We start from the raw sequence: 26,484 nt of genomic DNA, 5'->3' as shown, positions 1-26,484 counted from the left end.
CCGCTCCTCGCTTCATCGGCGGCTTTCCCTCTGCGCGGCGCGGTTTTGGAGCCGGAAGCGTTGTCCTACGAAAGGCTGAGCCATCCTTTCCAGTCAGGCAGTTCTGAGGACACCAACGGCGGCGGATTTTTCGCTGGACGATGAGTTCAAGATTTTCGGGGCCGCCGCCCAGAGTTTGCGCCAAATAGGGACCCCTAGTGCCGGCAAGGAGCACTGCAGCTGCTTTGGCTACGCCCGAAGGTTGCACAATACAGCCAGAGCTGGGCTTGGCCCCGCCCCTTTTTCATTGACTACGCTAAGGGGATGCGGAGCTTGCAAGGGGCGTATGCGGAGTCACACCGTTTTGTAGCAGCATCAGTTGCAAGACTGAATTCCGTAGCCGAAAGCTTGAAAAGCCCAACTAGTTCGAAGGGACGCAAAAAACAAGAGAGCGAGGGCATAGTTAAATGTAATAAACGTTAGACTCGTGGGAATATCTGCTTCTCAATCATTTCAAATTTATTTTTTACGTTACACACTTCCTTAAAAGGCAGTATGATCATTCTACATTTTTACAGTATCAATAGGCAACATCGTTGCACTGGGCAAATAACGTATCTTCAAAATTAAGCCTTGCTGGAAAGACGAGCTTCTGTGTACAAAAGCCCCAGATACAAAGCAAGTAACTGTATTCTGCAAAGCAGCTGAAGTCATAACATTTAAAACAATGTTACAGGTCCGTTTCACTGAAGTTGTGTATTTCTGCTCTTTTCATTTTTCTGAAAGAGAGGAAAATGATACAAAGCTAAGCATATTAATCTTGTATCAATTACTCTAATAGGGCTGTAGAGTTGAAGTAACCAGGTAAAGTGTATGACTAGCTTTTATTATTGGTTCCTCCATCACCATCCTCCATCACATTTTTTTACTCTTTCCAAGCGGATTTATCTAACTACAGTAGCTATTAACTTTAAGGTCTCTGCTACTCTCACTCCAGGTAGAAAACAGCTATAAAACAGAAATACCTGTAATTTGCTGTATTTCTTAGCAAGATCAACATTTGTCCGTCCTTTCTGAAATGGGTAGGCCCATAAAATTGAATTCCAATGATGCCCCATTTTCCTTACACCTTCCAAAAGATAACTTATTTCATCTGATGTAAAATCTTTCCTGATTCTCCTTTTCTTTAAAGTTGTTGCAGACCTATTCGACAGAGTTTCAGTATTCTGCAATATTAATTAAAACAGCACACCAAGAGTTTAATTATTAGCCCTTTCAACAAAGAATCTGGTGTCAGAATTTATACCCAGATATTAATATACAAAATGTTGATATTTAGGTGGCCATACCGCCTCTTCAAATGGATGGTTTTCACTCAGCTCCTGGTCTTGAAGGCTATAATTCTGTTTCATTGTTTGGTTCTTGGAATATGCATCATATTGAAAATTTGCTGTTTGAAACAAAACAAAATTTCCTTACTCAGACATTCTGAAAATTACCAAAGAATGGGGCTAAACTAGATATTACTCTAAGGGATAACGGTTCTTTGACACAGACCTAATTCTTTCACAGTTGTTGAGTTTCTCTTATAACTGAATATCTGGTCATCATGGTTACCATTGTGATATGCAGAAGTATTCTTGTTAGCCATAATGGATCTTCTCAACTTCCTTTTGTATTCCATCTCAGATTCTAGAATAATTTTGTGTTGTTCACATAGATATTGACAAGACTGCAGAGTCTTGCTAAAGTTTCGGCTGTTTAAGGAAAGTCTTCCTATTCTACAACCTGAGAATATAATGTTATAGAAATAAAATGTTACAGGTGCACAGCATTACATTATTTAATATTTCTTATTTATTTTCTGCTTTAACCACATTGTGATAAGTGCATCATTAAATCTAGAAAATGCTTATTGGAAAATGATCAATAGATCTACAGATATATTGCCCTACAGGTCAATTATATCCTCATAAAAAAGCCAAAATAGGACTTTTCTGCTGGGTAAGGAAGGAACCAAGTTATATAGTAGTAAAAAAAAACCAACAAAAGGATGGTATTAGTGCATAGCCAATGGGAGGGCAGTCCCAGAAAATTGTACTTATTATCCATGCCATCTTGTTACACCCACATTAATATGTCTAATATTAGGAATGTTACACAGACTTCCTAACAATTTTGGTTCCTTTGGATAAGCTGACTGACTGGCTGAAATCATACTTGGGGTGTCATTACTGTTTAGTTCAGTGGGATTTCCTTTTGAACAGAAAAATCTATAAGCATATTTTTTTTAAAAAATTAAAACATTACCTGAACATCTGTGTTCTCTTATTTTAGGGCAAACAGTCAGAATATGACCCACCCCTCTGCTTGGGTTCCTTGGATGTTTTAGATCTTGAAAAATAAAATATCTAATGTGAAATGCATTCATATCAATGGATGTATTAACTTTTGTATATTGCCACTGAATTTGAAAAGAATTGGACTGAAATTCTGTACGGTAATACACACCAAACTATATAAAAATTAATTGCCAACTAATATTCCCAGGTTAAATTTTTGACCTATCAGTGTAATCACTCTGTTCTACTAGTTTCCTTTGTATGATACAGCAACAAATATTGTTAATATTTAGCTTACATATTGATTCCAGTCTTTCAAAAGATTGCTAAAAAGAATTAGAATCAAATTTTCGATATAAAGAAAACTTACTATTGGTGTAATAATATTCTATACATGCTAGCCCTTAGCTGTTTTGAGTAGTGTATCACAGAATGTAGCTGTGTACCTTTTAGCCATCCATATAAATATATATATATATAATTTCTAAAAACCAAATTGAAATTAAAATATTTAAATAAATTATATCTACCTGAATGTTGAATCTTTTGCATTGGGTTTTTTACTAGAAAATCTGGTCTCTTAAAAACAAATTCACTGAAAAGATTAAAAGAGTATTATTAAGTATTTTAGTTTGGAGATTTAACAGATGCCTCAAAAGTACTTCACTTATCATATTGCACCACTAACTGAAGACCTTACAGTGTTCATTCATGAGTATCTACAGCTGAGTCTGTCAAGTGATTAAAACCAGTGTGTTCTACTTTTGTGCCACAAACTCTCATTTGAATACACATATAACAACATGACATGCATGTATCAAGTGGGCAGGGCTTGCATGGTGACAACACAATATTTCTTTGTTATACTGATCAAATTGATGTTTTACATTCAAACTCAAATTTGGAAGATTCTCCCACCCTCTAATTAATTTATTATTTATATGCGAGGAAAAATTCACAGAATAGCACACATTGTTCCTGTGTGTGGCATTATCTAGAAATCATGAATTATTATGAGAGATACACATTGATTTCGATCTTTAAGAGAAACATTTAGATAACAAAGTTTCCCATACAGTTAGGATAAAATGCTAGCCTGTTCAGAATTCATCACAAAACTTAAAAAGGAATTAGATAGTATAAGGGCCCCTTTGTAACTTAAAATAACTGGACCTATCCTAAGCATAATTAAATCTGGAAGCAACCCAATATGACATTTTCGTTTGAAAATCTGATTTACTATTAAGATCAAATTAGCAAGCCAGCTTTAGAAAGCAGATCCTAGATACAGTACCTTGTTTGAGCATCACTTTTCCTAAAACCATGAAAACTGTTTTTATTTGTAATGTAAGCTTCGTTTATGCTGGGAGTTGTCTTTTTTTCATTTGCATGAAGATTGTGATCATTTTGAGCTGAATTCCAAATGGCAGACTTCAATTGTCCTCTACTGGAAGAACTGTTTTCGAATGTAGAAGTATTCTGCACCTTGGAAATAGTATTGTGTGGTGGGTGTTTCATTTCTGAACATATTTTGCTGTTATCTGAAGGCTGCTTGCTGGAATTTGGTTGACGGTGTTGGGTCAACGCCTGCAGAAACTGTTCTTGAGGGGTATCCTCTTTGATTAATATTTTTTTTCCGATATTTTCCTATGTTTGGAAACAGCAGGGAAATGAAACAAAAGCACAGAGAAAAAACAATGTTGCAGGATAGGACCAGGCCCAACATGACTGTAGATGTTAAACAGAATTAAGCAAGAATTACACTTTCTGTTTGACTGTAAAAACAACAGGAAAGCCAGTGGAAAAACTGCTATCAAGAAAGCTCAATAAGATGGCTATACAGTAATCCATTAATTTAGTATCATGACTGAATATTTCTCTCAGCAGTAACTACTTTGAAGAAATCAAACCTATATGTAAAAGAATACCCAAAATAACTAGAAAGGGCCATCAAGCACTGACTAACGGGAATGGAATTTCACTCCGTTTGTTTTTAAAATGCAAATAAGCATAGCTCATTGAGTTATTATTAATTCCAAGAACTGAAAGACTGGAATAAAACAATACAAGCAGATTCTACTGAGAATATCAGGAGAGGCTTTCTGATTTTGATAGATTTCCTAAACGACAGAGAGGGAAGTGGGGGGGGGGAAACACCTCTTTCTCATTTTCAAGCCCTTTGATTTTGTATAAAATTTGTTTTGCTTCCTTCCAATAATCTTCAAGAATCCTTTCTTTTTTCTGCCAATCAGCTTCCAATATTCTTCTTTCATCCATTTGGAATGAATGTTGATTTATCTTCACTGATAATTTTTCAGCTTGTGAAAAATAGAAATAATTGTGTTATTAATACAAAATAAAGGTGTATAATTTGTATCAAAGACTTAATACATTCCATTCCATCACTATTTAAGTTTTGATTTGTATCAAACAAATTTTTATTCACAAATATGCTATTTAATATCAGTTTCTTGACCCAGGCATCTCAAGATAAAACCATCTTCAGCAATTATAGTGTTTTAGCCTAGAATAAAACATCTAAGGGCATCGCATTAGATGCCACTAGGATAATTTTAGAAACATTAACTAATTTATAACATTACTTTTACAAAAACACATTCTCAATTAAACTTATTATAAAATGATACTTTACAATCTATACATTGCAAGCCCTAGAACAGTCTAACAAATAAAATTAGTTTCAACCTAAGTACTGATTTTGCAACAGCTTCAAATACTGAGCACTTGAATACAGTTGTTACTTCCAACTTTAGCTAAGCAAATGACTATTTAGGTGCCTGTCCAGGTGATTTTAAATACAGAAATCAAAATAATGATAATCTTACTCATCTGTTTGCAGTTTTGCAATACAAAGGTAGCAGCTTTATTTAGTTCATCATCCTGCATTTCAGCCAATGCTTGAATCATAAGTGGAAGCCCATTATTCTTAACCAGAGTATATTGATTTTCCTCTAAAAAAAATCAGCCTCAGTAAACATATTTGTTCAAACTGTAAAATTAAGTAAGATCATCTACAATGTCTTTCCAAGAAAAAGCAATTGATTCTAATTTTTTTAGCACAACTTTGCTTATTCAGAAACATGTGACTTCATTTCTCAAACTACCAGTAAGATCTAAAATTTAAAGTCACATTTTGCTATCACTGCCAATTTACCATCAGCAGTTGATTGCTAGTATACATCATAAGCTCAAGAACGTAATATTAGCTTAGAACTACAATAGTTATCTAGAAAAAATCCAATCCAAAAGTTATGCTAGAAGACAGTTACAGAGCTCACACATCAAGCAATATTTTGTGGACCACTGCCTTGTAGTTTGTAAATCACAGTTTATGGCTTATGTTGCACAAATCTAGCCATTTTTAGTTTATTCAATAAGCCATTTTAAGCTAACTATAGCATACTATTATGTACAAACACAATCAGTAGTAGTTCAAGATGCACAGTACATATTTTGGCAGAGGTCAGAGATGAGAATGACTCCTACAATTCCATAATTTGTAAAGCTAACTAAAGCACAAATTCCCAGATATTGTCAAATCCTTTTTGTGTCTGCTCGGAACTTCTCCCTCAGATAAATGCATGCACAATTGTAAATTGCCCCATTTAGGGTGAAAAGTTCTATTAAATTGTTGGAATGACTTCATACATATATTTTATTGGACTTACATCACTAGGAACTTCCACTATTTTATTTTGGTTGATTTTTCCATTTAGATGAGAGCTAAATGAAACTTCAAAAATCAGTCTTAGATTATCAGTCATTCTTGTTTACTGTTATAAATTACATGTTGAAATTCGAATGTGGCATTCTCTACCCTCAATTAAATAAATAAGTCAATATATTATTAAGAATCTTACCACAGACTTCTGTACAATGTCCAAGAGTAAGTATAATACTAAATCGTTCTCCTGAGTCCAAAATGTTGTAAGAAAGCAGTTTCAGTAAATTAGGCACAATGTTATACTTTGGTAAATGAATGCCAACTGAAGCTGTAACACAAAACAGGTTTTTTTTTAAATGCCTCTTTAGGTATGCAATAGAATGAAACCCTATGCAAAGTTATTATACATTTAGAAGAGTTGTACAATTAGAAAAACCTTCTGGATCATTTTTTGATTGGGCTGTTTGCTGTTGGCTTTGTTAGTTTCTTGATTGGGGTATTATTTACTTGATTGTGGGTCTGATGTTAACCTTGGAATTAATCTATGCTGATCTGGGTACTGATTGCTGGTGAAGAGGTGCTCTCATCTTTTTATTCCTTTTTGGGCTGGATGATAGTTTGTTAGATATTTTAATGTCAATGTGTCCATTGATGGATGATTTGTCAGAGTGTCAGGCTTCTAGAAGTTCCCTGGCATTTTTGGATTTGGCTTGGTCTAGGATGGTCACATTTTCCCAATTGAAACTGTGGTTAAATCTGTCCATATGTTGTGAAATTAAAGATTTGATCATAATTTTTTTCAATATCATCTGCGGTTATGATCAAATATTCTTCTTTATTAGTACTATGTAACTGTAAGTTTACGAACAGAAACTACTTACCATTATCAGCAATACAGGCATCCAATGTTTTTGTCACTACTATAGCAAGTTTGATATTTGTATTGTTCACCAAGGAACCATGTATCAGTTTGAGAAGAAGCTCATCCAAAACAGCTAATCCCCCAATAGAAATAAAAAAATTCTGGGTCCTTGCTTGAAAAAAAAATCCAAACAATAAACAATTAACAGATTGCTTTAAGATGAAGATTTATAAATAAATATATTTGTTTTCAAGATTTGGAAGGAGGAGCAATGTTTATTAGTTCTTTAATTATGTTAAAATAGATAAATAAAACATAATCCTAACTATTGAAAAACCTATAAAGGAATCTCAAATAAACTTAATACCATTAGATTCAAAAACCTCCTTTGTAACTGAGCTAGATGAAGAAGTCCAAAATATGAAGGTGATGTACATAAAACTAGTTTATTCCATAGTTTTACACAAAACATTCATAAAATACGTACAGCAGAAACTGTAAAAAATAATCATGTTCTTGCATAACCTTAAACCAAGATTTTCTAAATCACGTTTTTCTGAATAACTCAAACATTTTGGCTTGTGCAACATATCAAATCATGCCACTAAGGAATGATATTTTATTTCACAGAATAAACATTTTCATACAGTGTGTGTGTTAATAGGTACTTACAATTATTTGCAGTACTGAGCCCAATGAATGAACATATTGGACGAACTATCTCAGCTTTCATACAATTTTGTAGCCAATCTTTTGCATATGGAAAAACCAAACTGCAGGCTTTCTGATTTTCCTCTGGAGGTGAACAAAATGTGCTTTGAACACGAGTCATTCGTCATCCCCCTCCCACTTATATTTACTGTAAAAAAATAAGAAAAGCAAATGCTTGATAAAGTAATTACCATTCTGAGGATTGTTGACACATGCACAAAGATTACTACACACTGAGGACCACAAGTGATACTGATCAATTTTATGATCGAAAAGGTTCATTTGAGATTCTGAAGGAATTACTCTGTTAGAGAAAATAGATGGCAAAGAATGAAAAAAGTCATTTAGGCCTACGGAAACGTACTTTTTAATTGATTTTTTTTTCTTAGCTTACCTGAATAAATGTAGCAGAATATCGAGGCATCCAGATTCTCTCACATATGTTTGTCCCCTGTCTATATTTTTAAGTAACATTTAAAAAAAAACAAATAGAACAAACACTAAGCAACTATAACTCAGTGGAATCTAATGAGTATTTGCAAATTGTCAACATTTTACCTAAAACAAGCCAGAATTTCTGATTTATCCCAATGAGTACCGATTAGGTGGGGACTAATCTTAGTAGACCTCATATCATTAAGCGAGGACTACCTGTATATGTGTTTGAACAATTTCTTTATACATGGAGAAGGAAAAAAAATCTTACTATTATTTGAAACCAGCACCAGTAAGACATATACAGACATTCTTTTCAAATTCATACTAGAATTCTTATTAGTTAAAAATGTTCGAAGATCCTCAAATAATTCAGCTGTACATAACATCTGCTGGCAGAACACTAAAAAAAATAAATATAATGTGAATAAGACTATATTGCATGGCATTAACTGATCAAATATAATTAAATGTTCTGATAATTATGCATAATTGAACAAATATAGTGACTATAATTCCTGTTCTCACCTACCTAATGGAACTTACTTTTCAGAAATATGACTAGAACTACGTTATAATGGTAGCTTTGGGAACATAAAATATTTCAATTTATTCAAGTGCAGAAATTATACTCAATTTTTGTTGAAAGATTGCAGTAAAAAGTCCTTCAGGTTGTAACATTATATGCGCTCACTTGAGAGCAGTTCTAAGTAGATAAGAATAGGATTGTATTCTAAGAGTGTTTTCAGTGATCTTTAGGGAGCTTGTTTTGATGGGAGTTCAAGTAACTTCATAGCAACCAAGAGTCCAAGTATTTATTTCATTTATGCTTTAATATTTGCAGAATCACTTATGAGTTTAAAAGTGCATTGATATTAAATCAACCAGAATGATGAAGTATTTTCATAGCGTTCACTAAATATTTATGTCCTTTAATTTTCCTCCTGTAGAAAACAAAGCTGACATTTAAACATCTGGTGACTTAAAATATAGCTGGCTGACCATTTTCTGCCCCTCCATCTGTTACATGGAGATTTCCTTAGTAAAGATATTTTTCAGGTGATCAGATTTTAGATAGGTAATAGATTTTAGATAAATAGTAAAATATTTTAAATGCACACTTTTAAATGATCTCCAGACATGGATCAATCAAAACAAACATTACAAAACAGAATGTAAACACGTGAAAAAATGATATAGTAAAATGAGAATGAAATTGTGTCTTACCATTATTCTCAGCTAAACCTCCTAATGTAAATAAAGCAGCTTCTTGAACCAAACTGTGCAATTGTGACTTTGCAAGATTCCACACAAACATCAAACCACCTATTTCTCTAAAATAATCACAGGCAGCACCTGTAGCAAAAACAAATCCAGTGAATAATAGAATTATTTATTTCCATACTAATAATCTTAAAGAGCAAAACAAACACAATAGAGCTATAACTGTAAAATTCAGTGGCTTACTGTTTTGTTGACAAACTGAATAAATAGTAACCAAAACTTCTTTTTGAGAAGCTGGATGGCCCATTTGATACTTAAGACATTCAAGAAGTAAATTCAGATCAGTTTTCATATCTAGAAGGATAAAATAATGGTTTCAAAATATTTAGAATTTCTTTTTTTAAAGTTGGCATTTAATAGTAGAATCTTGCCATCTGTAACAAACAATTGCAGTGCACCAATATTAAGATATTTATCAATATTTCAAACAATTACTAGTTAGTGTATTTACTAAGTAGAAATATTTTTACTTTTTTAATAAATGTGAATTGCTAATCTTTATCTAAATGAAAGTTCGAATTTACATTTTCATTCACAAATATCAGAAAAAGAATTCTTTCCAGAGTTGTGAATACATAGAGCGGATTAAATATCATTCTTTGATATAGTGTGTGTATGCCAATCTTACCACAGTTAATTTTCTGATCTTTTCTATTTTCCATTTTGATTTTTTTTCTCAGCCTCTATCTATAATAAAGGAGGAAGAGGAGAAATAAAACAGATAATTTCTTCATTAGAAATAAAAAAAGGTATGCTAAATATATTCAGTTTACCAATTTGTTATCCTTCTTATCCAAATTTTCCAAGATACAAACCCAGCTGGAAAAGGGAATAATTTAATTTATAAGTGAACCCATAACATTGCCACTTGTGGAACATTACCTAGAACCATTTTTTTTCTATTGATGAATTCTCACATGTAACCCATGTCTTTGATCACTTGCTTTCTAATGTATCACATATACCAAATATATTTAATAATTATTTCTGTACCTTACAAAAAGATTTGAGCCCCCTCCCCCCTTAATAAACACTTTTTACTTTGCCTGAATTACTTAATGACTTGCAATTTCTGGTAGGCAAAAAAGCCTCCTTTGCAAAGATAAAAATGTTTTGTCTCTCAGATTCAGGGAATAGATTCAGTTCTATGCCACTCAGGGTGCCTGAATTTTAAGGCAACAAAGTCAAATCGGCAGCATAAAAAAACCAAAACAGATGACGTTCCAAGGGCAATACTGTGGCCGCCATCTTGACTTTTTTGCAGACATCCCTGGGTTGAATTATAAACAAATTAAGCTCCAATCAAGCAGCCATATTATGACATCATGAGACCTAGGAAACCAGCAAATGGGGCCTGTCAGCCCTTTTTAACTGAAAACATCTTCCTGGTTTCTTGAAGAATAAAATGGATATTTGAGGTCAAAAACCATACACTTTTTCCACTGGAAACAATATAGAGAGATTCGATACCACCCAGTAAAAACAGGATGAGACTGAATCAATTCTGAGAATATCTGCAATTAGAATTTAAGGCTCGAGCTTCTCTCATGCAAAATGGGGCGCTTTTCCAAAATAATCACAAATAAGTGCAGACAAGGCCCCAAAAGACGTCTCTAGCTACTCCAAAGGAGAATTATAAAATAATGCCTTATTTTATACAGGTCTTCAATGCAGTGGGCTGTTTTGAAGGTCATGTATACCAAACCTCTTTAAAAATAAATACATCTCTGCCTCGTACATACGCAAACAACCCTCTCCTGCCAATCTGCCTATGTCATTCAATAGCAGTCCCCCCCACCAGGTGTCTGCCAGCTAAATTGGAACTACAACTCCCAGCATTCTTAGCTCAGAGCCCACTACTCAGCTGGCTTCCAAACCCAGGAAGCAAATGGAAGCTTTTAAATTTGCCTCTGGGCTTGGCTGGCAGGGCTGAAAAGGCCTTGGGTGATGGGATATCTGCAGGCTATCTATCTGCATTTCCAGTATTAGCCACTTTGGTGCAGCTTTTGCGAGTCTGAACACTTCGCCTCTTTCTTGTTTTCCTGTTTAAAATTTGTGCAGGTTTTTTTTTCCTGGCAGGGAAGCAATGATGGCAGATCCTTTTCCCACCCAAAGAATGTGTTGCCTGGGATATTACCCTGTGGCCTTCTTCCCACTATATACTGAGTGTGATGAGGCTGCAACTTTGTCTCCTGGACTGATAGTCCTCAACCTATGACAATTGAAACCAGACTTTCTTTTACCAATGACCCACAATGTCCTTTTAAAAATAAGATTACTTAATCCTATTTTCAAATTTAGTGTGCAGCTACTAACTGGGTGAAAAACCTAGTGAAATACCTATATATAAGCAAGTCTCAAATTGAGTGTTTCTAATGTTCTGTTTTAAGATTAGCCATTTTTAAAGAGTTTTTCTCAATAAATAAAACTTACACGACCCATTAAAATGTTTATTGTATGTAAATCAGAATACATCATAATATCATGAATCTTTTTCCAAAATGTTTTATGTTTTCTTAATGGTTTGAAGACACCTTCATAATGTTGAGAATAACATTATATATTATAGTGAGTGGGATCTAGAATTTAGACCACAGCTGTTATCGTAGAGGAAAATCTGAACATTGGTTTTTGTCAGCTCCATTCCACTGTAGCCAAATATCCCCAAAAGCTGCTCTAAGCATTGTGAAACCTCCAGCACAATGTGCAAAAAGATACTGGTGTCAGCAAGGGAAAGAAAAAAAATCAGTTAAAAATTGCTGCCTTTTTCTTCACTTTCAATGAATGTCCAATCCTCTTTGTAAACAAGTCTTTTCATGGAGTATATCTGAATGCCACAAGCAACTGTCTGAAGATCTCATGAAAATCACATTGTACTTAATACCACTGCACATTTTCTTCAGTTATCTATTTAGCACAATGTTTAAAAATACTTTCCTGAGTCCTGTAAGCCAGCCTATGTTTTTTGTGGAGAACTAAATTCAGTTCCAACTGCCTCTCCTCACAACAAATATATGTAAAACATGGAGAATCAATGTAGGTAATCTGGTCACATTTTGAAGAAGCCATAATTTCCATCTTCCAGTGTCTTTTATTGAAATGCAAGATACATTCTTTATTACAATTTGAAAGAATTTAGAAAGACAAAAATAATACAAAGAAACGAACTGGCATTATACATTCTTTTCAGCAATACTTTTAACAGAACCAAATGCAAATCAAAAGCAGTTACAGATACCAACAATGTAGTGGGCTGATTTACAGTTTGAATGTTGCTGAGGTCTGAGACATCCCATTGTAAATGTAGGTATTATTAAATATTACAAATTGCCTGGTAACAATTTTCACAACTTCCTGAGCAGCAGCTCCTGTAAAACCGCCAAGGAGTGACAAATTAAAAATATATAACAGAACTGACACATTTACACGCCAATTGATTCAAATCCAAATGCCTATTTTCTAGCTCTACTTTTTTTTAAAATGGGTAGACATAAAGCATGAATACTCTCATGATTGACTCAGCTCAATGGCCAATTGCACTTTTTCCATGTTCAATCTCTGGCAGATAAAAAATCATAGCAAAAGTCTTTCCTGGCAAAAGCTTGTACATAATCTGAATTTGTAAGTTGAGACCCCTTATAGAACGTATCATCAATAAGAGAAGTGGGGTAATAGGTATTGGAAAATTCAATTACCAAGTTTTGTTCCCTAAGAAATGTATGCTAGAGTCTTCATTATTTGTGATTCCAGGTTCAAACAAGGCAATTTAATCTGGGGAGTTTTACGTGCATCTAAGATTTGTCACAAAAGAATGCTGGCTGCAGTATAGAGCTAATTTGTTTAATATCTCAGTGCATATATCAAAATATACTAACAACTATAGAGTACAAACTAGTCTTATTGTACATGTATAAACTTTGGAAATAATTTTAAATCTGAGACATTTTTATGAGAGCAAAGGAAATTATATCAGTATAATGAATAGTTACTCCCTTTAATCAACATAAAGATATTAGTACAACGGACATGAGAATGCAAAAGTAGTATCAGTAGTAAGTAGTAAGACATACTAAATATTTTTGCATGTAAACTGGCTTGTAGTTCAACATGGACACATGAAAATAGCAAACTTTTTACCTCCTAGAAATGCTGCTATAGTGTGTGGCTCGGCAGCTCCATATCGACAACTACAAAAGGAAAATAACAACAGTTGCCATATTATAATGCATCATAAGGTCTTGGAAAGTATATTTGTAATTTAACACTCACAATTCATGGACATAATCATCCTTAACTGTTACAGGCAATCCATATTCCTGAAGAAAACTATTGAGGCAAGATTTCAGTTTTCCAATATCATCCTCCACTTGATAGTTATAAACCCCTGACAAGAAGAAATGATTATTATAGACAGAACTAACATTTGATTGCAAGTAAATGAAATATAATTTAGTTAGAGAAGAGAATAATACTCTATCCCACAGAAAAATATACTAAGCAGAAAAGTAATATCTTTCACTAAAGCCTTTAAAGTACACTGGATTTGTCAAACATACACAATTATGATATATACAGTAAATATTAAAACTTCAATCTGCGATGCATTTATAAATTTGAACAGAATGCAATTAAATCTGTATTACAGAAAGTATTCACGTTTATCTCTCAAAGTAAATGATATATTGAAAACAATCTTACCAGGGTATCTACCATTGTGTTTAAAGAATCTGTCCACAGCTCGTAACATTAAATACAGCACCATTTCACTATCTGGATTATCCATATGGGAAGCTTCAAGTAACAAAACAACATGTAAATTGCTAACAGTCAATTGTTAAAGGCTTGAGATTAACTTAACTAAATATATTTCCTATTCCTCAACTTCTCACAGATCATGCTCCATCTGCTCTGAGAATGTTTCCATATCATAATTGTATCTCCTAACTATTCTCTGCATATAGGCAAGAACATATAGCCCACATGACAAAAAAAAAGCACTGAATAAAAGTATTATATTAAACAGTAAAAACAAGCTACACGTGTGATTCACCACTACAGCATTCTATTCACAACATACTCAAATTCAAAGTTTCTTTGGGGGGGTCTCAGATTTTCAGATCTCAGATCAGATCTCGGATGTTCCTTGCAACTAAAATCTTGTCTCTACATTACAGCAAAAGTGGAGAAAGCAGAAATTGGCTGTATCTCTTCTATATCAAACAGATTTATCTGTACATGAAAACACCACAAAAGGACGCAAATAAACCGTGGGGAATCTGCTTACTGATCTCATCTTTGTTTGAAGTATTCAGTCCATATTCTTCAGAAAGGGATCTACATCGTACGACGTGAAGAAATGCTGAGTTACTACCTAAACACAGAATGTCAAGAAGAGTGGGAAAATGGGAAGAGGACAGGAGAGAATATGTACTTTAAATATAAAGACTTAATTGCTACAACCGGCAAGAGATAGTTATGTCATTCTTGCAGTTGTATTTCAAAACAGTATTTAAACATTTGCCATGGAATTTGAAGTACAAGATTTCAAATACAAAGTTCTCAACTATGACTTCTAGTTACAGAGCATACGTTTATACAATGTTCTTCCTACACCAGGGGTAGGCAACCTTGGCTCTTTTATGACTCATGGACTTCAACTCCCAGAATTCCTCAGCCAGCCATGCTGAGGGGAAAGGGAGAGGTTTCCAAGCTGAGCCTTGCTGGCTCAGGAATTCTGGGAGTTGAAGTCCACCAGTCATAAAAGGGCCAAGGTAGCCTACCCCTACCCAAGGAGGCTCACTGCTTAGAACAGGAGACCTTATACCAGGGGTAGGCCACCTTGGCTCTTTTATGACTTGTGGACTTCAACTCCCAGAATTCCTCAGCCAGCCATGCTGAGGGGAAAGGGAGAGGTTTCCAAGCTGAGCCTTGCTGGCTCAGGAATTCTGGGAGTTGAAGTCCGTGAGTCATAAAAGAGCCGATGTTGCCTACCCCTGTCCTACACCAATAAGGCTAATTAGGAAAAGAGCATTCTAGGAAATTCAGTTTGGATACATGATTAAAACAATGACTGTTTAGCCTATTCCATTAGTAGGAGCAGTCAAGTGGAAGCTATTAACTGTATTCCTTAAAATTTAGCCTTATTAACTAGATGTAAGTAAAATCAAATACTTACAAAGCAATTTTAATTCTTTTTGAGAAATGGATTCTGGTGCCTGTGAAGCAAAATGCAGAACAGTTTTAATAAAGTTAGAATGCCTAACAACTGTCTTCTAAATCTCTGTTATAGAATTTGATTTAACCATTTGTTCATAGCTGGGGGCACATACACAGTTACAACGTTTTATCTATCTTCTACAATTCCGTGTTTTGGAAATCGATCATGACAAGGAATATTTAAGGTTGCCTCACGTATCCCCCTCTCTCATTTGTTTTGTGAGGTGGACGGTTCTAATAAATTTGAAAAACATACATACATAAATAATTTTTTCTTCACTCTTTACTTCAATGTCTTAAAGAGGATGAAAAGTGTATTTCGACTAACTCACCTTGCCAACTGACTGCAACAGCTTTGTAGCGTAATTAGACACAGCATCAGCATCTTTCTTGGCTTTATCACGGTATCTTAAAAAAAAAAACCTCCTAAAAATGAACTTCAGCAATTCTAACCCAAAAATCAATAGGCTTCATCCACCTGAATATCCACACTTTAATTAGTAGTAACAGATGAATGCAAAGCCAATTATACTGTCTTTATGATGAGTTATTTATTTGGGAGCGTGCAAAATGGTAAAAATTATCAATATTTTATATTCAACTTGGAATTCTCCAACCAAGAATATGAATTCTTGGAACGGGAAATTGGAAGTGGATAAAATAAGTCTTGTCCTTTCCCCAAATGAATAAAATGGAGTTTCCAAAAAAGGAAATAAGGAAATAATTTTTAGTCCCATCAAACCCTCAGTACGTTTTCTCTTGATGTTTTGAAAGGACCCCCAAATCTCTAAGAGTTATATCCCTGACTTCTTTTTCCAGTAGCAGTGGAAGTCTACTGTAAAAGAAAAGGAGGCAGAGTTAAGCATGTCATCAGCTTAGAATCATTATGTTGCCAAAAACGGTTTAAGTGCAACCCTGCTTGAATTCTGTTGACTCTTATCTGGTGCCAATTTAGTACTGAACTTTAGTTGACTGGATCCTCATGTATTTATTGCTTGACCAATAAATTTTTTGAACTGCAACTTATGGTATGGTCCTCATCCTTTGCATCTGGCATCTACTGAATATAAATCTGGAACCAACCAACTACAAATTATCACTTCTATATATGGCCTCCGCCTAGATGCGTGCCTTAAACCTACAAGAAGAGAAGCCAAAAGCTTTTTCCACTGTGATAATGAGTTATTATTTTTACTATGAATTAAAAGCGGTCTTTGATATTTTTAGAGCTAGCAGGTTGCAAAACTTTGCCATCCGCTTGAGAGCACCGTTGTACCAAAGTTAAAGCCACCCCAAAATAGGGAGCTGATAAAGCCACAATGAAAATCTTTGCAGAAAACATCGGTTTCGAAGGAGAGCCTGATACGAATATGACACTAAACCACTGTAGAAAAACACTTACATATTCTGCAAGCTGATAAATTTACTCGAATCTGCAATCATATCTGGGATTGTGCCTCTGACAGGTAAATTCCCTTGACCTTCTTTGCTCACAAATTCTTTTACGGCTCGAGCCAGGATCCAAAAAGATGGCGTCTTAGGGACAAAGAAGAACCAAACAAGTCAAAACCCAAATTGGTTGATCGAGTTCTTTTATTCAGAGAGTCAGCATATTCAGTTGGTTTGTATTTACTACCTGCTGTGAGAGATTGATACAATGTTCATCACTGAAAATGTCTTCAATACCACTTGGTACCTAAAAGGCAAATTCAAGAAAATATTTGTTTCCATGTTGGGTTTTTTTTCCCCCCATTAGGAATGCAATCATTGTGCAATTAAAAGTTCCGATAGAACAGTGGTTCTCAACCTTTTTAATGCCGCGACCCCCAACTGGTTTTAAGTCGAGGACTACTCAACTGGTGCAGCACCATTTGCAGAATGGGACTTTTGGCGGGCTCAGCAGGGCAGAGACAGCCTGGACAATTCCTATTGGCTTTTGAAAGCCAATAGAATTAGACTCTATTCAAGAGAGTCTATTCTATTGGCTTTCAAAAGCCAATAGAATAAAAGGGAGTAGCATAGCTAAGGAAAAGGGGGAAAAATGGCGGACTGCGTTGTGTGGCGACCCCCGTGAAATAGTCGTTTGACCCCAAATGGGGTCCCAACCCACAGGTTGAGAACCACTGCGATAGAAGGTGGCAGCCTTCCTTTACCTTAGTAGCAATTACAGCGGTGTTGACATTTTTAATGGCTTCTTCAAAGTTTTCCTCATCTTCCAGGATTCCCTTCTCATTTTTTAAAATTCCTAGAAAGCAATGAAGAACTGACTGAACAAGATTTTGTTCACTAGAGAAGAGGCGATAAACAGACATCCTTTATCTTTTGAATTCATATTAATATGTGAAGATTTTTTTTAGACGAGTTAGTGAGCTTCTGATGAATGCTGCATGCCAAGGACGCATATTTACATGTGTCTTTAAAGAAAGGCCACCAAAACATAAATTACAATAGAGAGACAGGGGTTACCAAAAACTCTCACCTTGCCTAATCATCTCACGGAAGGCTTCCTTTTCTTTGTAATTCTTAGGTATCTGGCCATTATTCTAAACAGAAATATCACAGGTTTGAATTTTATTAAACGATATATTAAGGCAGATAAAAAATTAGTTCAATAACAAACTATGCATGAATCTGGCTCGGTTTTGTCACAAGAACAAGTGTGTCTTAAAATTCTATTCTATTAGGAATCAAGTCAGAATTTCCGTTTTGCATATGATGCTAATCAAATTAAGAAATAGCTGCGCCTGCTGGAAGATGGGTTCAAGCAAGAGTAGATAAACTGAAGCGCATCAAAATGTTCCTTGTTCATATTTAAGTCCAAATGTTTAAGTCAGGATACACCAGTGAGTTACAGCCAAGTTTTAATCAATTTTATATACATAGCTGTTATCAGTGGAACAAGCTATGACTAATTTAAGGCCCATTCTACACTAAACATGACTCAGTGTACATCAGTTTTTTTTTAAATTTCCATATGCATACATATATGATGAATGAATGAATGTATAGATATATAGACATAGATATGAACAGATATAGATATGAACAGATATATTCTCTCTCATATACCATGTGGTTAGTTTAAACAGAGTACTAAAACCTAATAACAAGCTTAGCAGCAGGATCTTACATTAAAAGATAGGCATTCTTTGGAACATCATGCCACTAGAAATATGATCTGCTCCCACCCCACTTCTGGCCTTCTGTCAGGGCCTAAAACCTTGACTCTGCCAACTGGCCTGGGGCTGAAATGGGGGTGTCCCATTTTGGAGATGGATGGTAGATTAGATTCTACCTCCAACTCACTTACCCATAGAACCTTTATTTAATTAATTGATAATGTTTGGATTTCAAGGCTCAATGTTTTAATGTATCTAACTTTGTCTCTGCTGCTTTTATAATACTCTTAAGGTGCCTAGAGTCACTTGATGGGGAGATGGACAGTGTACAAATTTAATAAATACTTAAACATGATGTACACATGGGCACAATCCACCCACACTAACCTAAGCATATGGACAAATATTTACATGGTGCAGAGAATAGGCTACAGCTGAAATGACATTACTGGAAGTGAACACAAAGCTCCTTTTCTATGCAGTGCGGCCATGCAGATCCTGTAAATAGTTTTCTGTGCACCAGTTAGATGGGAAGAAGAGAATGGGGAACAAGAAGCATTTACTGAAGTCTGTGCAGCTTCACTTAGCCACAACACGCCCAACTCAAGGACTTCCAAAAATTCCTCTGAACGGCATTCGGTTGGTTCGAGGTCCAGCTATAATTCAATCTCATCTATAGTTGCCTGATTCAACCCTGTGACTTCAGCAGCATGCAGGCAGCCTGTGATCAAGACTGCGGCATATAAAAGCACATAAGCCTCTCTGGAGGAAGGCATTATCTCTCTGGCTCTGCAGCAGAAAGCATGAATAACGTATGTTAGACTACCACCTCCATGGTATCTACATACCTCATTACACCATTTTTCTAGATACTGGGATACAATCACAATCCATGGAATATGGCTGTGTTCCTGCAAATGCAAAATGAAAGCAAGTATAGCGAAATAAAGAAGAAACCAACGAAAATAGTGCAATTCTAAAGTTTTGGAAAGCAGGGCTGTTGGGAAGTAGTGTTGCTGTACCAACTCATTTCATAACGCAACGAAAACAGATAAACAAACAGAGTTGCCTTCGACAACAGTCATTACAAAATAGTTGGGGAATAACCCTTTTCACTTTGTGTGATAGATCTACAGAAGGTAAACAGTTTCCTCAGTTCTAAAAGTTTCCATTTGATTTTGAAAACCCAGATTCACAATTCTGTGTTGGAAATCTCAACAGAGCCAAACGGAGCCATGCACTTTAAAGAAATTCAAAGCATTTTAGATACCTTTGAATTATATAAGCTCTGTGTCTGGCTGCCCCACTTTGAAATTATGCTGAAAGCATGTGGAGAAGGCAAGTCTGTAATAATGGAGCTTGTTCAAAAAAGCATGCTTGGCTTTGTTCTTTTTCTAGAACGAACAGACTTCATCCTGGAATTTCAATGAGCCAGTCACCATAACAAAAATCAGATTTGATATATTACAGGTAAATCCACTGACCTAAATCAAGCCCCATTTTTGTCTCTGAAAAGAATGCCCTCTTTATGTTCCAAAGGTGCTTTTCCAAAAGCCAACTGGATTGTCTTGGTTCTTTCCTTGAAAATGTTTCTTTTCTTAGCTAAGAAGCTTCTTCAGTTCTGAACTGAAGCTTCTTGGATGAGAAGTGAAATGTTTTCAAGAAAAAAAAACCAATAAAGTTTAATTGCCATTTGGAAAAGCACTTTTCGGATAATCATGACCTGGATGATTGAGGCTTTTCATGGACACCCTTTGTATGTAGTATATGTAGCATATAATGCAGTTCTAGAACAAATTCAAGAACCATCTCTAATGCTTGTATACACACGCCAATGAGATGGCCACGTCTGTACCAACCTTTTTCTCCATATGTTCTAAATCGTAAGACTGAATATGTTCTCTCAGCTCTGGAAATGGATTGTCCAGTCTCAAATCATCCAAGGCGTTATCAGGATGAGATTCTATAACTATCGAAAGATTAAGCAACGTTTCAGTTCTAAAGCCATAGCTGAAGATAACATTATTGCTAAAGTTTGTGGATTCCCTGCAATTTTGCTCCCATTGTTATTAGAGGTGTTACTATATAAGCTGCCCTTGAAGGGCTCTTGCTTAAAAGGATAGACTTAAAATATTTTAAATAAACACAATTCAATGATTATATATAAATCTGTAAAGAATGTGACCTTTCCTAACATTGCATCCAGAGGTGATAACATACAATGTAAAATCCTTAGGAAAAACAGCATACTACGAGTATTTCAAATCAGATTTCAAATGATAAATTATAATTTGGAATGGATTATATTTCCTATCTTACAAGTTACAAGGGTGATTTAAAGAAGTACCTAATCTATTCTTTATAAAAAAAAAAAACTTGTTTCAGTAAGCATCTTTTCATTAAGGATGAGCCATCTGAGATGAAAAATACAGGAAAAAAAACATTGAAACTTTGCTACTTGCCATTTTAATAAATGGCTCTATATTCAGGGTAATTTTTAATCACTAAATATTTTATTTGGATAGTCTTTAACAATGGAATATCTTTAAACCATTAAATATCTTACCGGGATGTTCTTTAATAACAATTCTCATATAGCCTATTACTCCATAAGTCCTACAAATTAACAGGGGGATGTTGTAATTCCACAGGACATCAGCTAGCCTAAGTAGTGTACTGAAAAAGAGAAGATATAAGGCAAATGAACAGTGAACAATGGACAGAAAATGCACACTAGAATCTAGCTGCAAATATTTATTCTATATATACAGCATCTATAAATAGCTCTTCATATTTCAAGATCTTGAACAAGCAACAATATCTTATAACTGAGACCATTTAGCTTGCAACCTTCTAGTATTTTTTAATTTATTTAAACAATTTATAATTTTATATTACATATAAAATAACAATTCTTTGAAAGAAGGCATGTTATATCTGTACTTGTGTTCAAGCAAATACATGGAAAATTCTCAGGGTTTTTTTGATAGAACAACTTTGATTTTTGACCTTCACGTATTATGAAAATCAAAAAGAAGCTGGTCTGATCCACACTCACACAATTTTAAAGCCAATGGTACATGGGAATGACAAGACATGGATGGACAATGAGACCACACATCACATTAAATCAAATATTATTTCTTTGAGTTAGTGTAATAGGCGAACTCAGACACTGTGGCTTAATTAATAAACCGTGTTTGAATTGAGGCAGAGATGTAGCAAGTAAAGGATAAAGAAAAATAACCATCTATGGAAATTATATGCTCAAAATAAAAATACGTAATTTCCATTTTTGCAAAACAAACGTAAAATAAAACACACAGACGTATATATAAAGACAATAACATCAATTTCATTCCAGCTTACCTTTCTGGCAGTTGTGTTGCAATCACTACATTAAACCGACAAAAAAAAGAAGGATCGTTGTCTAGAAGTTTATCTGGGTTCTTGAAAAAAACATAGAAAACACTCATCTGTATTGCAACATAAAGTAATAAATATAGAAAGATCCAGAATTAAAACTTCATTTCCTAGCTCAGTGCAGTTCTTCATGAACTGCAAGCCTATTTTTAATTAGCACAATAATCTAAACTCAAATGTTTTCAGTTCAGTTCTGTCCATCAACCCGGACACTTGGCATACCTCACCGACATTGATCAGACAAAAGTGTCCTTGATCGAGACTATTCTAGCTTGGCTATTATTAAATACATTAGAATCAATATGATAGATTTGTATCAATATAATAACCACTGTAGGAATGAATTAATGTTGCTTAGGATATGAAATCATATGCATCTTTAAAAGAATTTGTTGCTTGAAGCCAGAAAAAAGATACTATTTTGCTTTGAGCCTACACAAGAGCAAGATCTGATGTTATATTGTGGTAGTAATAGCTGACATACTTTTGTGACGTGTTAGCACGTGTGTAACTATTGTAAAAATGTTTAATGCAAACCTCTTCCACAAAATTTCCACAGACATCATTATTCAACTCTTGCAGCAGTTCTGTGGCACACTGTGCTCGATTCTGTTTAAAAATAATAAGCAGATGAGTTATATTTCTGTGACTGCCATAAACAGATTTATAATTTTATCCTGAAAGGTGAGAATATAATTTTTTTTAAAAAAAACCACCCCCGCCTTTCAACAAATGGGGCACAAAATTGTATTGCATGTTACAAATTCCAAACTAAGGATTTTTGGAGAGATGTAATTTTAGACAGATTATGACATTCAGAGAAGTATGAATAAAGATGCTTTAATAAATATTAATGGGAAAATGTTAGGGAAAGTCCTTTTAAAAACACAGACATGTATAATTTAGGGCATACCAGAAAATGTCCAGCAAAGGATAAGGAGGGCATACAAACTCACACAACAGGGAACAAAAAATCATTTTAAGTTTTGTTCAGAAGAACACTCTTGTTTGCAAGTGCACATGACTAGATCTTCTAAGTGAATTAACTAATCAGAACTAATCATTTGTAAAGGATTACATGCGCTTCTACCTAAGAAATCTACTTATTTGTATTAAATGTGGGGCACACAAGTATATAAGTTTAGACTGCAACATATATTTACTTATGAATAAGTTCTCACAAGGGGATCACCTTTTTATAGATATGTATACAATTGCCCTATTAATCACACAAGATCTGTGTATGTGTATGTTTATTATGAAAGGGAAAAGAAAAATCATTTAATTGAATGGATCCTATGCATTACATAATCACTCACATAAATAAACAAAATTAGGATTTCCTTACTTGACCAATACTGCTTCTTTGCAGGAAGAAGCTAAAAAAGAAGAAATTATTCCTTTAGAATTTTATTATAATCACAATTTTTGAAAATAAAACAATGAACAATGTACTTCATAGAAAGCCTCTCTAACACATTTAAATCTTGCAACATTTTAAAGACTTGCTTGAAACTAATACATTTGTGTATGCTTTCCGATTTGTAGATTCACATAAATAAAACCAATAATTCCAATCAGACTATTTCAGGGTTAGTCTATACAAATCTCTGTTATTTAAAGATGTACAACTTAACATCTCAGTTGATTTTACCATGCTATAAAAAATGGTCTCAAGGAATGAGGTGAACAATGGCATGTGAATATTGACAAAGGTTCAACACAGTATTTACTGAAATGATCAAAATTGGTAAGCAGTAAGGGTTACATATCAAAGTAAACTATAATTATAGCATTAGAAAGTATTTCACACATTTTTGTTCCATATTCCCACCAAGTTTGAAACTGGCCTGAAATTATGCTTTTACCAACCTTAAAACACTGAAAATAAAACAGAGAATATTATGAATCTATCAGTGCTCTCTCCAGTTAAACAATGTGGAAGTATTAAAAATGGCACTTAATCTAACTGTAGTTCATGGAGTAACCAGAATTTTTTAAAAAATCTCCCGTCTACCATTGCAAATGGGAATAAAAAAAAAATCCCATTGAACAAATATATTATAATTAAAAATAAATGAAATTCTTGGCATAATTGGCTACAGTAATCTCAAAACAAAAATAGCTACAGAAACAAATGTACTGTTGATTTTATACAAATATTCATTTGAATGTAGTGAAAGAATTAGGAAAAGTCAACATTAATGGGTTTTATTCATATATTAAAGTGGAGCTTGAAGTTTGTAAGTATTTTAGCTATTGAAAAAACAACTATGCTTTTGTATGTTTCTGTAGCTTACACCGCAAGAGACAAATATTACCAAATATTTGGAGAAAGCATATTACCTGTTTCCAACGTCTTCCCCAGTGACTGGATTTCCATCTATGATTGTAAATGATCCAATACCTTAAAGAAACCAAATCAGTGATCACATCAAACCACAACTTTACTGGGGACCCATTACAACTTTTAAATGTCACCTGTACCTGGTAGAACTAGGTTTTTGAGGACTTCTGTTCCGGTGGCTGTTGCAGTTATCACACAAATGTGAGCAGATTCTAAAGCCTCTTGTCCATGATCACCCCATAACCTGCAACATCAAAAAATATGACTTTCAAGACCAACAATTAGAGAGAAGGCTATACGAAACTGACATATCACCAATGGTTGCTTTAAAATATGGTTAATAAAGCTACTTCATTGGACAAACATTTCTGACTTTAAAACATAAGAGAAAAAAATGTATCGAAAGACAGTATATAGACAGTAAAACAGAAGCATAAAATAAATGAACCAATAACAAAACAAATATAAAAAACAATAGGTCAAACATATTTATTGCTGCAGCCTCATAGATTTCCTGAAATGAGGATTTTATTATGTGTTTGTTTATACACACACTGCATTATTTACATATTATATTTATAGATGGATGGATGGATGGACAGATGGAGAGACACACAGATAAATAGTGCGTATGTGAAATGAACAAAACATATTTGAAATGGAAATATATTTATTATACACACAGCATGTTTGTGTGTGTGTGTATAATACTCTACATATGTAACGTTCCTATACAGGAATATTTTATGTACCACGCCTAGACACCTGCAGATATGCACATACATATAAGACCTACACGTAACATGTGCATATACATGCATGGATAGAAGATGCACATACAACTAGATATGCAAATATAAAACATGCACACTGATTCTTATCTCTGGAACGAAGGATAAACAAATAAACAAACAAGGAATCCAGAAATAAGAAACCAAGAGAAGAAACAGGCCAATGAATGGCCATCCTCCATCCAGCAGATCCAGGCAAACAGGAGCCAAAGGAAGAGGAAGAATTGAAGAAGAGGATGAGGAGGAGAGGAGGAGGAGGAAGAGAAGGGGGAAGAAGGAGGAAGGAGGAGGAGATGGTGGAGGAAGAAGAAGAGGAGGACGAGGAGGGGGAGGAAGAAGGAGGAAATGGTGGAGGAAGAGGAGGAAGAAGAAGAGGAGGAAGAGGAAGAGGAGGACGAGGAGGGGGAGGAAGAAGGAGGAGGAGGAGATGGTGGAGGAAGAGGAGGAAGAAGAAGAGGAGGAAGAGGAAGAGGAGGGGGAGGAAGAAGGAGGAGGAGGAGATGGTGGAGGAAGAGGAGGAAGAAGGGGAGGAAGACGGGAAAGAAGAGTAGAAGAAGAGGAGGAAGAAGACGAGGAGGAGGAGGAAGAGGGAGAGGAAGAGGAGGAGGAAGAAGAAGGGGAAGAAGAGGAGGAAGAAGAGGAAGAAGAAGAAGAGGAGGGGGAGGAAGAGGAGGGGGAAGAAGAAGAGGAAGAGGAGGGGAGGAAGAGGGGGAGGAAGAAGGGAGGAAGAAGGGAGGAGAAGGAGAAGGAAGAAGAAGAGGAGGAGGCGGCGAAGGGATTTGCGCGAGAGAAGCGGAGCCAAAAGCAGCCGCGGGGGCTGCAAAGCCCGGGCACTCCAACGGACAGTCTGACCCTCTGCCCTCCTCCTCCTCCGCCCCACGACCCGCGTCTAAGAGAGCCCTCCTCCCCCACGGCTGGCAGCCGGACCCCGCCGGCTCCTGCTCGCCTGAGCTGCCGGTCGTAGCGCTGCTCCTTCAGGCTGAGCCTGCCCGCCGCTCGCCCGGACGCCATGACGCCGCTGGGCCTCCTGCGCTTCCCCGCGCCGCCGGAGAGGGCGACCGAGAGCGCGGCTTCTGCGCCTGCGCAAAATCCCGCTTGTTCCCTGGCGTTGCCCGTGGGATGCGGAGGGAGCCGGAGAGATGCGCTTTGAGATGCAAAAGGCGGGTCGAGCCAGAACCGCCGATCAGAAGAAATAATTGCAATTCACACACACACACACACCCGATGCTCCTGGGGGCAGCCCTGTAGGAGGAAGGTCGTAGTGCGGATGCAGGCTTGCGACTCAACCGG

At 35.5% G+C, this 26,484-nt stretch overlaps 2 protein-coding genes across 3 annotated transcripts; both read right to left on the bottom strand.

Moving 5' to 3' along the window:
• Positions 1 to 13: 13 nt before the first annotated feature.
• TERB1 (telomere repeat binding bouquet formation protein 1) lies at positions 14 to 13,701 on the bottom strand. 2 transcript variants are annotated; one of them, XM_039327422.1, is made up of 20 exons: positions 13,568 to 13,701; positions 13,436 to 13,485; positions 9,927 to 9,985; positions 9,482 to 9,592; positions 9,242 to 9,370; positions 8,286 to 8,417; positions 7,974 to 8,034; positions 7,771 to 7,883; positions 7,541 to 7,663; positions 6,888 to 7,040; positions 6,203 to 6,334; positions 5,168 to 5,293; positions 4,479 to 4,639; positions 3,616 to 3,968; positions 2,852 to 2,916; positions 2,290 to 2,373; positions 1,537 to 1,767; positions 1,329 to 1,429; positions 1,005 to 1,205; positions 14 to 758 (listed from the first exon to the last, which is right to left on the bottom strand). In XM_039327422.1, exons 3-20 carry the CDS (start codon positions 9,958 to 9,960, stop codon positions 723 to 725), a joined length of 2,346 nt encoding a protein of 781 aa, XP_039183356.1. In that variant the 5' UTR covers positions 9,961 to 9,985; positions 13,436 to 13,485; positions 13,568 to 13,701; the 3' UTR covers positions 14 to 722. The 2 variants fall into 2 exon arrangements, with proteins under 2 accessions (XP_039183356.1, XP_039183357.1); XM_039327423.1 differs by having other exon boundaries at positions 13,436 to 13,570.
• On the bottom strand, positions 11,735 to 26,230 carry NAE1 (NEDD8 activating enzyme E1 subunit 1). The gene is made up of 20 exons (XM_039327425.1): positions 26,141 to 26,230; positions 24,544 to 24,647; positions 24,403 to 24,463; positions 23,405 to 23,435; positions 22,594 to 22,665; positions 22,003 to 22,082; positions 21,200 to 21,309; positions 20,493 to 20,602; positions 19,482 to 19,544; positions 17,994 to 18,057; positions 17,668 to 17,759; positions 17,151 to 17,210; positions 16,917 to 17,050; positions 15,847 to 15,922; positions 15,474 to 15,513; positions 14,583 to 14,669; positions 13,997 to 14,089; positions 13,568 to 13,682; positions 13,436 to 13,485; positions 11,735 to 12,666 (listed from the first exon to the last, which is right to left on the bottom strand). Exons 1-20 carry the CDS (start codon positions 26,203 to 26,205, stop codon positions 12,557 to 12,559), a joined length of 1,617 nt encoding a protein of 538 aa, XP_039183359.1. The 5' UTR covers positions 26,206 to 26,230; the 3' UTR covers positions 11,735 to 12,556.
• Between the last annotated feature and the right edge of the window lie 254 nt (positions 26,231 to 26,484).

The sequence above is a fragment of the Crotalus tigris genome, unplaced genomic scaffold, assembly GCF_016545835.1.
Source record: "Crotalus tigris isolate CLP2741 ecotype Arizona unplaced genomic scaffold, ASM1654583v1 scf7180000024362.2655971311:6658466, whole genome shotgun sequence".
NCBI lineage: Eukaryota > Metazoa > Chordata > Lepidosauria > Squamata > Viperidae > Crotalus > Crotalus tigris.
The sequence above is the reverse complement of the archived record's forward strand: the minus strand, read 5'-3'. Positions and strand labels throughout refer to the sequence as shown.

Bases quoted from the DNA above. Each gene is read 5' to 3' on its own strand.
- NAE1 (XM_039327425.1), bottom strand. From the start codon at position 26,205: ATGGCGTCCGGGCGAGCGGCGGGCAGGCTCAGCCTGAAGGAGCAGCGC. The intron at 23,436-24,402 runs GTAATATGCTTT...CTTCTTTTTTAG, and splicing joins GGGGAAGACGTTGGAAACAG to CTTCTTCCTGCAAAGAAGCA. The intron at 22,083-22,593 runs GTTTGCATTAAA...GTTTTTTTCAAG, and splicing joins GTGGAAATTTTGTGGAAGAG to AACCCAGATAAACTTCTAGA.
- TERB1 (XM_039327422.1), bottom strand. From the start codon at position 9,960: ATGGAAAATAGAAAAGATCAGAAAATTAACTGTG. The intron at 2,917-3,615 runs GTACTGTATCTA...TAATCTTTTCAG, and splicing joins AAAAGTGATGCTCAAACAAG to TGAATTTGTTTTTAAGAGAC. The intron at 2,374-2,851 runs GTAGATATAATT...TTATTTTTCAAG, and splicing joins GCAAAAGATTCAACATTCAG to ATCTAAAACATCCAAGGAAC.